Source organism: Balaenoptera ricei, chromosome 17, assembly GCF_028023285.1.
Source record: "Balaenoptera ricei isolate mBalRic1 chromosome 17, mBalRic1.hap2, whole genome shotgun sequence".
Classification (NCBI taxonomy): domain Eukaryota; kingdom Metazoa; phylum Chordata; class Mammalia; order Artiodactyla; family Balaenopteridae; genus Balaenoptera; species Balaenoptera ricei.
Genome location: NC_082655.1, coordinates 19,896,357 through 19,909,151, shown reverse-complemented (window position 1 = coordinate 19,909,151; position 12,795 = coordinate 19,896,357). Strand labels below are relative to the sequence as shown.

The following is a 12,795-nucleotide window of genomic DNA, read 5'->3' as shown; positions in this document are numbered from 1 at the left end:
ACGTTATTAATAATTAAAATTAAATTCAGATTTCTGCTATGGGCCATGAGAGATTCACCTGCATTAATCCTTCTGCTAAGAATGACTAGTTGAGTCAAAAAATAAATAAAACCACATCTGAAGGCATGAGAGGGCAACCAGATTGAAAAAGACTTTAGGGGAGCCACGCTAAGGTAAGCTCTACATCCTGTGCTGATTTTCCACATTTACCAATTCATACTTGAGGCAGCATTAAGAGACTAAGAGGCTTGAGCAGAAAGCAACTCAAACTGCATTGGGAATTCAAGGCCTGCCAGAGGTGAGTAGCCCAGGAAATGCCACTCTTCTTCTCATTTCAAAAACAAAAGTTTCCAGTTAGAATTCCAGGAATTCTGAAAAAAACATTTGATTAAACATATGCCCATTCATGTTTAAAAAATGTAGCAAACTAGAAATAGAGGACATCTACTGAACACGTCTCTCCTGATTGAACACGTCTCTCCTGATATTGGAAATGAGATGAGCATAGCCTTCATCACCAAGTCTAATCAGCAATTATACTCCAATAAAGATGTTAAAAAAGAAAAAAACATTATATTATAGAAGAGGTGCCAGCCAGAGCAAAAATGCAAGAACAAGCAATAAGAATCATAATAATTGGAAATGAAGAAGAGGGTGATTATTTCCTGATGACATGATAACGTACCCAGAAAATACAAAAGAATCTACAGATTAGCTATTTGTGTTAAGTTTTTTAGACTTAGACTTTTAACTTATAAAAATCAATTTTGTTTCTAAATACTAGAAACAATTTTAAAAACTGAAATTAAAAAGATTCCATTTATTATAGCATCAAAATGGTCAAATATCTAGGAATAAATCCAACAAAAGATGCATAAGCTCTCTACAACAAACACCACATGTTGATAATGAGAGAAATTAAAGAATATCTAAGGAGATGGAGGTAAAGCTACATTCATAGATTGGATGACTCAGTATTGTTGAGATGATCAATATTATTAAGATGATCCTCAAATTGATCAATAGATTCAGTGCTCTTTCAATTCACATCCCAGAAGTAGTTCTCTTGGAATAAGATAAGCCAATTCAAAATTTATATGGAAATGAAAAGGACCATGAATACCCAAAGACAATCTTGAAAAATAAAAACAAAAGTGAAAGACATAAATTACTGAATTTAAATATTTATTATAAAGTTAAACAATTAAGATAGTATTGATTTAGTGCAGAGACAAATAGACCAATGGATATGAATACAGCATACAGAAACAGACCCCAAACTTGAATTATGCAAAGATGATATTTTTTTTGAAATGGGAAATGATGCAGCTATCAATAGGTCAATGGATGTATATGATAGGTCAATGGATGTATATGAATGCAGCCAAACATATGCAGCACATAATATATGAAAAAAATGAATTATAAAGGTACAAGATTCTTTTATTAAAATTTTATGGTTTTTAGTGAATTTTGTAATGTGGTAATTGGCTACTTTTAAAATTTAGTGACTTAGTTTTCTTATAATAAGGATTCATTTTTATAAGTACTTCATCATTTGTAATTTAGTATTTTCTTTTTAAAGAAGTCTCCTCAAATTGTATAAGCTTCAGATAAAAATACATCATGATTCTGCTTCTGGCTCTATCAGCTTCATTTAACAAATGGTTAAAGGGAGGGAAAGGTGTAGCCAGAGTGTGGGATGTTGGACTTCAAGATTTCTGAGATGCGACCATGTTATATAAGGTTAAGATCTCAAGTATTGCCCTAGAGATGAGCAGAGGTAGAGTGGGAGGCTAAGTCATTGCCACGAACACGTCCGGAATTCAAGACCTTCATTAATTATTCTAGATGCTGCACATTCCTAGATTTAGATGTGCCAAATCTAGATGAGACTCCAACCAGGAGGGTTGAAGTTCATGATCTTGAGCCTAGTCTTAATCCTTTCATAGAATAAGACTAGGTAACTTTGGAAGGAAAGGTGGTAGACGACAGAGTCAAAGGGTAGGATCAAAAGTTTTCGTATGATTTTCTGAGCCTTAAAATGGATGAACTTCCAAAAATTGGAGAAGTAACAGTCTGGAACGGATAGGGTTAACTAACCTTATCTTCTTCAGGCAATTCCTTATTCAAACTCAGTTGCCTATACACCTAGAGCACACCTCCACCACTTTATTATCGTTATGGCTTATTAAGTTGTCTGTTTCATCCAATACACTGTGGATTTCTGGAGGAAACAAATGAACGAAAGCTATATCAGATCTCTTTGTTTAAATAATTATAAGGTGTATGTGAGGATGCTGCTTTTTAATCATTTTATTCTAATGTCTACTATACAGTAGAAACTTTCTAAATGTTTGTTGCCTTAAGGATGAAAAATTAAATGATATACATTATTTCCTATGATGTGACCTTCTTTTCTACTCTTTATTTCTAAGTACCACTTTCCCTTAACATCAGTTTTCACCATTGGTTAAGATTTTTTTCTCCTCCAGAGCTATGTCATGTCCTGGAATTTCAAAAAAAAAAAAAAAAAAAATGGAGGTTCAGTGCTCTGGCTCACCTGGATTAATTTCATTTTTAATCTGAACTTTGAAATTTATTGTTCTCATTTTGTCATTGGTCCTTCTAAATTTTTCACTGACTCAGATTAATCTCAGCTTTCTGGGCTGAACTTAATGTTGTCACTTGAATGGATAAGGTAGCTTTCTGGATGTCAATATTTCATTTCAGGAATAGGAAAGGATGATTTAGTAGAGGTAAATTCAATCTCATGACAGATGCTTTTACTTAAGGTTAATAATCCTTTTTACAGTGAAAGTATTATGGTGCTTGTTTGTTTAAATGCAACCTCTAATTCTTCAACATTAAGACAGTTAACACAGAGGTGTTCTCACTTATGGGTCAAAAATAAGTTTTTGTGTATGCTTTAAACCAGATTTCGTTTTGGGGAAGTAGACACTATGAGCTCACATTCACCATGAATTGGCTAAGTACTTGGCATGCTTTCCTTTACCACAACTCTGATTTAGGGGGCAGAAGCTAGCACTGGTTGAACATCCTCTGGGAGTCAAGCACAGACCTAATCCCATGATAACATTATCTAATTTATCCTTCTTAATGATCTTATGACTTAAGGTACCACTATTCCACTTTAAAAATGAAAGAAATGGAGGCTTAAAGGAATTAAGTAACCTGTCCATGTTTAGCTATTAAATGGCATAGTCAGTATTCAAGCCCTGGTTTTTCAGACTTCCATGGTTTTTCATTCCACCACACTGCTTTGACTTTCCCATCTGTTTAAAAAAAAAGGAAAGGAATTCATGTCAAAATACTGGAAAGTAGTCACAGTGCTTACATCTTCTCAGAAAAAAAAAAAATCCATGTATCAATTCAAGTATCTATTTCCCACATTAAGATCCAGTTAAAGGCTACTGCTTCAATGAATCTTTCCCTGCTCTGATCTACAGCCGTCTTTACCTTCTCTGAAAAACTACCAGGCATTTCCTTTATTTCATTCTGTTTGTAGACAATGGTGCTAATGTCTCATCTCCTTGGTCTCTTATGTGCACTTTGTTTTCCTTAAAAACCTATTTTTTTGGCTGTGCTGTGTGGCTTGCAGGATCTTCGTTCCCTGACAAGGGATTGAACCAGCACCCTCGGCAGTGAAAGAGTCCCAGCCACTGGACCGCCAGGGAAGTCCCCCAAAACCTATCATTTTCTAAAGCAAATACTCTATGTATGCTTTTTTTTAAATGTTCATTATTGGCCTTAGACCAGAACCAGGATCATAGCAGAACTAGAGTCAATTTTCAACCTATGTTGAATTGAAACGATTCACATATAAAGAAAATAAACTATTTTTAATTAAAATATTAAGCCATATTCATATGAACTTTCAAGTCCATATTGCTTTTGGTGATGATAGGACTGATATTCCTTTCAACTTTTTATAACATTTTTTGAAGTCTTTGCTTCCCTTCATTAAGTCATTGGTTAAGTTATTTGAAAAACACCATGAATTGGGGAGTCAGAAGTGGTTGGGTTTCAATACCAGCACTGCTATTGAATTGCTGGATGTCCTTGAGCAATTTATTTTGCCTCTCTGATCTTCAATATCTTCAGTTGTAGAATAAAGACAATGATAGTACCTAGCTCATTGGATTTAATATGATAATACCTATAAAGTATCTAAACAGTACTTGACAAATGATTGGCACTCAGCAAATATATATTCCTTTTCTTCCATTAACATACTCTCAAAATCTAGTCTTATCTTTTCCAATTTACATATAAGGGAAATGAGGAGTTTGCAGGACACAGCTTAGGTGCGTCCAGATCAATCTTCCTCATCAGGGTGCTTGGCATAGTTTTATGCTTCTTTCCCAACTGTACCTCTGCTGTACATTGCTTCCTATGTTGCTTTCACCTTCACCTGCTGAAGCTCCAATGCCATCTCCTCAGGAGAGCCTTCCTTCATTCTTCCAGCTGGGGCACTACCTCTTCCAACTCCCTTCTGCATTGGACAGAGTATGTTATCTCTGTTCATGGTCTTTCTTATAATATTTATCACGTTCTGTTGTCATAGATTTCACCATTGTCTCATTTCATCCAAGTACAAGTTCTGAGGCATTCCCCAGCATCCTTAAACTACATTTGGGGTTTCAAGGACTCCCCTCCTTTGGTCTGGGGAGCTCATGGATGTCTGGCATCACTGTAAAGAAAAGTGTCCACATGGGTCAATTTGGAAAAGCTCAGCAAGTCCTGGGGGCCCTGGCAGGCATACCTTTCTGCATGATCAGTGGCCAATATGTACGGGACTCAATGAAAAGCAGTCAGCAGACAGTGATGAAAGAATAGCTAGTGAGCAGGCAACATGGGGAACCCTTTGGGTTTTAGAGTGGCTCCCAGTTTTTCCCTTTTGCTGGGAAAGGAAGGCGTTAGGCAGAACCTCAATGCTGACTCCATTGCCCCTTACATTGCAGCCTCGGTCATATACCCAATTCCTGGCCACGTCATTATCCTACACGAGTAAGCCTCATACTCTTCTCTAGCCTGGGTGACCTTCATCCTGTATTCATCCCCCTGAATTCTTTCTTATTCTTTTTCCAGATCACCGATGAAGCATAAACTCTATTTTACTTCTATCAGGGTCTTCTCTTTTGAGTCCCCAAAACTTCCGGCAAACATTTCCTCTTATAAATCAAAAGCTTTTGCTTTCAATTATTGTGCCTGATGTGGGCTTCAAGAGCTTATTTTGAAGTTGAAAAAAAAAAAATCAACATTTTTTTTCTCTCTGCTTTAATAATTCTGATTCTCTGAGAACTGTTTTGTGGATGTCTCTGACTGAATAAGAAAAGGGTCAAATACAAAAAAGAGCAGAGAGGAAAATTATCAAGGTTGATATGTCAGTATAATATTTTTGACACAACTTTATACTATAGATATTTGCATACATCACATCTCTTCCAAAAAGCATAAACTCTTTCAAGCCAGATGTTTAATCTTGTCTCTCTTTATACCCTTTCAAGTACCAATCAAGTCTTTTGTCTTGCATAGAGTAAGTAAATAGTAAATATTTGTTGAATTAAATTGAAAAAGCACGATACATGTTTTTGAAAATCCAAGGGCAAAGCCACATGGAAGAACTTGGGGGCATAATAAATACACAGACACTGTGTAGTGCTAATCAGTTGATCCAGATATGTAAAACAATGGCACTTTTTAAATTAAAAACATGCAGAATATTGTCTTAGCTTTGCCCAGAAGGCCACATTATAAAAACATGTTAGTAAGATCAGTGACACAAACTTAAACGTTTATACATCCAACTGGAATTCTGCATTCCATCTAATTAAATTATGACTTGTTTGATTTGTTGTACCTGTACAGCCAACTCAAAATCAAATTATTTTTATAAAACCAAGGAATATTTGTCGGAGACATTGCAATGAATTTTAAAACCTCTTTCCTGTTATTTTAAGTGTATAAGATATTGTGTGCCTGAAATAATTCAATTTCATTATATTTTATGCATTCTATTCATCAATAACACTATTTTATGTAGTTGTTCTTTTCATGGCTATGGTTTTTCTTCAGGTGACAAAGGGGAAAAGGGTTTGCCTGGGATACGTGGAGGAAAAGGCAAAGCAGGTATAATATACTCAGTTTTTCTTCTTAATTTTTAGCATCATTCCAAATCTATTCATCTTAAAAATGAATATAGTTTGTAGAAAAACAATAGTCTTTTCAGTGGGATTAACCTCATTTTCCTTGGGCCAGAAGAAAGGGAAGAATGAAAATTTCCTCTCTATCTGCTGGTGACTTTCCAAGCCTCTGGGGAAGGGGAGGATGGTGCATTCCACCACCACCCCCACCCCACTGTGCTTACCATGAGGCAGCAAACCCAGCACATCAGGAAGCAGCCCTCATTCTCCGAGACCAGGAGGAAAATCCATGAGGGCCACAACAATTGGACCAGCACGTCTTACATTCCACCAGCATCTCAGCCAAATACTGGCCAAGCGGTTTGCCAGCAGCAAACTGCCCTGATCCATTGAGGCCCTGTGGTTACAGAACATGCCTCAATGGCCGGGAGCTTCTCCCTGATACTGAAAGAGAGGTCGATTTCCAGCGCTTGATGCAAGGAAAAAAGTAGCTTGTTCTTGGTGAGCTTCAATTATTTCTATCCATAAAGGTGTAGTGCAGACTAATTCTAAGAGCTGTTTTAACTTCCTTATATTTAACTGTGAATGTGGATAAATAAAGCCACAGATATATTTTTTTTCCTTTGGCTAATAGAATTCAATTTGCTTTTCAACAACCAAAGAAACAAAGCAAATGGAAATGTTGACATGAAGCAGCCATTAAATAGGAAAAGGGAATCATTTGAATTTTTTTTTAACTTTTTATTTTATATTGGAGTATAGTTGCTTAACAATGTGTTAGTTTCAGGTGTGCAGCAAAGTGATTCAGTTATACATATACACGTGTCTATTCTTTTTCACATTCTTTTCCCATTTAGGTTGTTACATAATATTGAGCAGAGTTCCCTGTGCTATACAGCAGGCCCTTGTTGGTTATCTGGGAATCATTTGAATTTTACGTCATTTTCCTTACAATTCTTTCTCTGCCACATTACCAGTAGGTAATTGAAAAGGTAAATGAGCAAAGGGGAATTAATGGCAGAAGTTAAAATCATAGTTTATCCACAAATGGGACAACTGACTCTTGAAATTGTAACATAGATCTATTCACAAGATTTAAACTTAGTCCTTGAAATATTAAGCTATACTCCAAATGGATAATCAGAATTAACATTTATTTCATCGTGAAAGTTTTCTCCTGTCTTGGGAGAGTTGTGAGAGCCAGTGAACAATGCAGTAACAGAAGAGAAGACTGGCTAGAAATATGTTTTTTAAAAGCTGTAAAGATTTTATTCTGAGACTGGCATGTTCTGTGTTCAAAAAAATGCCAAATGGTCCACAATATGTGTACAGTGGTTAGTCATATTTACTGTTCTTTTAAAAAATCTGGTTTAGAACTGTGTTTTAACTAATTTAAAATATTTCAAAAGATATTTTCTGAATTCCTAAAGACAAGGTATATTGGAAACCCTGTCTTAAATAAAAGACGAAAGCATAGCCGTTCACAGAGAGACGTAGCCAGACTAGAAGAAGACAGTAAATATTGGGAAGAGAGCAATTGCTCTTTTCAACCAGTCTGCTTGTGCTTCAACATGAATTCACAGCTTTGTCATTTAAAAGGGACTGTCTGTGATTGCGGAAGATACCGAAAAGTTGTTGGACAACTGGATATCAGTGTGGCTCGCCTCAAGACATCGATGAAGTTTGTCAAGAATGGTGAGTCTCTTCTATTGCTTTGTACTATTTATCCATGGATTTATCTCTTTCAACACTGCAATTCCAACTCCCTAGCAGGAAATAACTTTGGGCAAAGGCCTACTGAGATAGTGTCACCAGTTTAAAGGTCTCTCAAAATCCTAATTATCCACTCACTCTAGGACATTTCAGGTCCACTTCCTGTGGACATACATATGTGCGTTCCTATGGGTAGAAAAGGGTGCTTTAGTGAGAGAGAGGAATGAAGAAAAGGCAGAGTTTGGCTAGCTGGGCCTTAAGAAAAAAAGGGCCCAGGTTTCAAACAGCCAGCATCTCAGAAGATAAAAGTAATAATAAAAACAACAGCTACTTTCTTGAGTACTTGGAATAATAATAATTTTTATGATTAGACCGAAGCTTAGAGAGATTACCTTACCCATAGATACAAGCTAATGAACAGTGGAGCACGGATCTGAACACAGATTTCATGACTCCTCTACCCTCAGTGCAAATCAATAAGAACATTATGCATTTCTCTAAATTGTGCAGTTTTCCATATTAGTCATTTTTGTTTTCCCTTGTATTTCCCTATTAAAGTTCGCAATAAAGCCCTTAAAGTGGGGCTTATGTGCCCTCTCCTGAGACAGTATGAATGAGGTAACTGTTTTAGTTACTGTTACAGTTGGTTTCACTTTGTTGTACTTTAATTTATTATAATCCAGCCATATTTATTGTACAATACTGGAGGCACACAGATGCCATCTTGTGTCCATTCTCATCTTGTAATACTAAAGGCATAGGAAATGCTTGATATGAACTAACCTTCAGTTATAACTCTGGTTATAACCTATACAGGAGATGCTGCATCTGACATGACTTGGCCCTTAATGAATAAACCAGACCCCAGAGGTTCAACATAGCACAATAGTCCTTAACATTTGAGTGCTCATAGATTGATTTGTAAATTTTAACTTATAGACCCTAAAAAGATGTATGTAGATGCCCCCATAGGCCAAAACGTACATAGCATATTATGAGCCCGGGATGATTCTGAGTCCCCAATTCTGTCCTGAATCCTACTCAGAAGCTCAGTCTACTTCATGTACCTGGAGTGAAGTATAGACCATCTCAGTTGATGTATATGTTCACAATCTAGGAATCTGGCCCATAGGGACAAACTTCTGTATTATTTCCATATCAGTCCAATAAGCCTTTACCACCCCCTAACACTGTTCCAGGCACTGAGGCTACAGAGTCGCAAAGACATGGTCACTGGCCTCAGGATGCCCACAGTTCAGTAGAAGAGACACACAAACAATTAGACTAGAATGTGTCAGGTGCTGTGAAGTGAAAGGGACAATGGAAACACAGGGGAGAACGCACAAGAGTGCTCATGTCTGTCCAGGAGCATTGAAAAGGCTCTCATAGGAGAGAACGCTTCCACTAAGATCTAAAGGACAGGTAGGAATTTGCCGGATAAAGCAGTAAGAAGACCTTCCAGGCATGAAAGGCACGGAAGTGGAAGAGAGAAGGTCATGCTCATGGAACTGTAAGTGTGGCAAAAGCATAAACTAGGAGGGGAAAAATTGTCTGAGATGAGCTGAGTGACAGTTCATATAACACATCTTTGTCAAAATAGCTCTCTGCTTCACATTGTGAGGGAACTGAAGGAGAAAAAGACAAGGGAGGACCAATGACAGGCGTTTGTTCTCCGTCCAACAACTAGAAAGGTGGAGAAAATACTGAACCAGTGCCCACCTCATGATAGGGTCTTGGAAAAGAATTTTAAACGTTGAATAAATGAATTTCAATTAGCAATATTTTATACTTAGCATTTCTCTTTTTGACATATATAATCACATTCTTCTTTTCCTTGCTGCAAAGTCATAGCAAGGATTCGGGAAACCGAAGAGAAATTCTACTACATCGTTCAGGAGGAAAAGAACTACAGGGAATCCCTGACCCACTGCCGGATCCGGGGTGGAATGCTAGCCATGCCGAAGGACGAAGCTGCCAACACGCTCCTGGCAGACTACGTCTCCAAGAGTGGCTTCTTCCGGGTGTTCATCGGGGTGAATGACCTCGAGAGAGAGGGCCAGTATGTGTTCACCGACAACACTCCACTGCAGAACTACAGCAACTGGAAGGAGGGTGAGCCCAGCGACCCCTACGGCCACGAGGACTGCGTGGAAATGCTGAGTTCAGGCCGGTGGAATGACACAGAGTGCCATCTTACCATGTACTTTGTCTGTGAGTTTGTCAAGAAGAAAAAGTAACTTCCCCCTTGCTGCACAGTTGTCATTTCCCTGTGACTACCATGGCAGTTATTTTTATCCACCTTTTTCTGGCTAATTACACTAAATTCATTCTGACTCAAGGCAAGTGAGAAATGCTAGACTGAGGTTTGCAATCTCCATCGCCATGCTCGTCCATGACGATTTTGAACATTTTCATACACGGTATGGTATTGAGCCATAAGCTCACCAGGTTATGGGTCCCAAGAGAGAGTTTGAATTACTAGCTGTGCAGGAGGTGGTTGTCTGTGTCTCAAATGAAAGTCTCTCTTGGCATTTGCTCTGCCACCTCTCCCTAGAGCCATAAACCACTGTCTGTCTAGCCCAGTGGATAATTGGATAGTTGGCTGGGGATGATTAGGCTCCAAGCCAGGCATATGAGAGGCTCTTCTCTTAGGAATGTCAAGGTATTATCTGTCTTTGAACCCAAAATCCCCAATTCTTTGACCCAATCCACCATGGCCATAGCCACACATGCAAGGTCCTCTTCTTTGCATAGACTCAGAAATACTTCAACTCTAAGCCTCTATATGAGGAACTTCTAGCCTAGTGCCCTGTTCCAGACCATATGGAATCATACAGATAACTTTTGTTCTTCTGGTTGACAGCCTTCACTGAAGTATACCAAGCCTTGGCCCCCTTTCTGTAGGCCCACAGGTTAATTCCAGGCCTCCAGATATTAACCCTCTGATCTGAGGAAAAGGGAACTCTAGAAATTGAAAAGAAAAAAAGAAAAGGTTAGCTCCCACACAATATCATTTATAATCCTCCTGTTAAATTGTCCCCTTCTATTAATATGGCTCCATTTTTCCTCATCTTAAGTTTATCCATAGCAACTTTTCTCCCCTTGGGCATGGAGAATGAAGGAAAGGGTTTGTGAAGCCTTCAGAAAACTCTAGAAGCTTCAGGGTGCTACCAACACCAAGTCTCTAAGACCCTTCTCTGCCTCTAATATATCATGCACGGTGACATTTTGTGGGAGGCCCTTTATTCTCTGTAACTGTATGTTGTAAAAATCTCACATCAGTGATGCTTTCAAGTACTATGACATCGCAAGAATGTGTCAAGTGTGGAGTTTGGAACATGCCTGAGACTCACATTTACTAAGCTGGTAAAATTCTACTTTGAACTGCAGATCAAACCTCAAAGCAGCTCTAAATTGAAATTTAAAAATAAAAATTCAACAAAACCCTAGATTATCCCCTTATAAACTGCTGCTCCAGTTATAGTTTGTGACATATAATTAGACGTTTAAAATGCTGGCAAAACAGTTAATGAAGTAAGAGAAACAGATCAACAACATATGTTCACCTTAAACCACCTGTCTATGATTTCAACCATGACTAACCGGTTATGAGATAGGACTTAATTAGGTTATTTCTGTGAGTTTATTGAGGGTCACAAACTCAGGTTCTACAGAGGCCATACAGATGACATAAATAAATGAAATGGAGCAGGTGGGGATCCTGGGACACTGAACACAGCTTGCCCTCCCAAAGGAACCAGCTGCTTCTCAGTCACTGCTGTTTTTGCCATGGAGGACCCAATGTTGCTACATGTTCTGATATTTAAGAGAAGTCAGAAAGCTGGAACTTTATAAGATACCTTTATATTTTTAAATGTTGGCAACTAATCAATTCTTAATCCACATTCTAAGTTATACAAAACAGTCTGCTAACCAAAATTGTGACCTTTCCACTTCTCACCTCTGGGGAAAAGTTCTGAAGGTTCTAACTGTGTAGGATGTCATTAGGGCACAGTGACATCAAAGTCAAGATCTCCCATTTATGCCTCATTCAATTCAGCTCATAACAGGACTTCAGTCAATGTTTGTCATTCCTCAGGTTAATAGATTAGTTACTAATTCAGACTTTTGAGAATGTGGCATATTTTGAACGCAGGGCAATTAAATCAAAATGACAAAGCAGGACACCATATCAAATCCAGTATCCTGGGGTAGAATGCCAGCCAAGAGCTTGAGGAACAAGAATCTAGAAGCACCTAGAGGAAAAGAAAGGGATTAGAAAAGAGGAGAGAGGGAACAGACAGTAAACATTGCCTATGGGCAGCTCACACCGGGATCCATATTCTGATTTGTTCTAAGCCCCCCAAGAATGAATATTAATTGTGTGTACTGTCCATGCTATTCTAATTTCTATTATGATTATTATAATAATAGCAACATTTCTCTCAATGACTCATCGTTGCTGCCAGTGCTTCCAAGAGAAGATGACAGAGTTTCAAAGATAGGATTCATCCTGAGACCTGGCCTGGGAGAAATTTTGAAGGCACCACACACTTAATTAGATTTGCTATAAAACTTACTTTGTGCTTTACAGAATAAATGCCTTCACATAACATTTTCCATGTGATCCTGGTAAACTCTGTGAAGTATGAAGGGCAGACGTTTTTACTACCATCTTTCCAATGAGAATACTGAGGTCCAAGGAAGCTAAGCAGTTTACCAAAATCAACTCATTTGAAAGAAAAGCAGGATTTCACTCTGCTGATTGAAACTGTCGATCCAGTGTTCTCTCCAGCCTATGTTTTTTGCTCTTATATTGAATGGAATTTCATCCACGATTCTCTTGTGATAACAGGGGCTCAAATAATCTCTCTTGATTACTTTCCAAAGTTAAAGATTAGGGTTAATTAATAGA

At 37.9% G+C, this 12,795-nt stretch overlaps 1 protein-coding gene across 4 annotated transcripts in view; it reads left to right on the top strand.

Moving 5' to 3' along the window:
- Positions 1 to 12,497, top strand: part of COLEC10 (collectin subfamily member 10) — a 164,240-nt gene extending 151,743 nt beyond the window's left edge. For all 4 annotated transcript variants that reach the window (XM_059901185.1, XM_059901186.1, XM_059901184.1 and 1 more), the window contains 3 exons: positions 6,100 to 6,153; positions 7,767 to 7,862; positions 9,726 to 12,497. In XM_059901185.1, the coding sequence (XP_059757168.1) occupies positions 6,100 to 6,153; positions 7,767 to 7,862; positions 9,726 to 10,117 (542 nt within the window). In that variant the 3' untranslated portion in view covers positions 10,118 to 12,497. The remainder of the gene's footprint in view (positions 1 to 6,099; positions 6,154 to 7,766; positions 7,863 to 9,725) is intronic.
- The last annotated feature ends 298 nt before the right edge of the window (positions 12,498 to 12,795 follow it).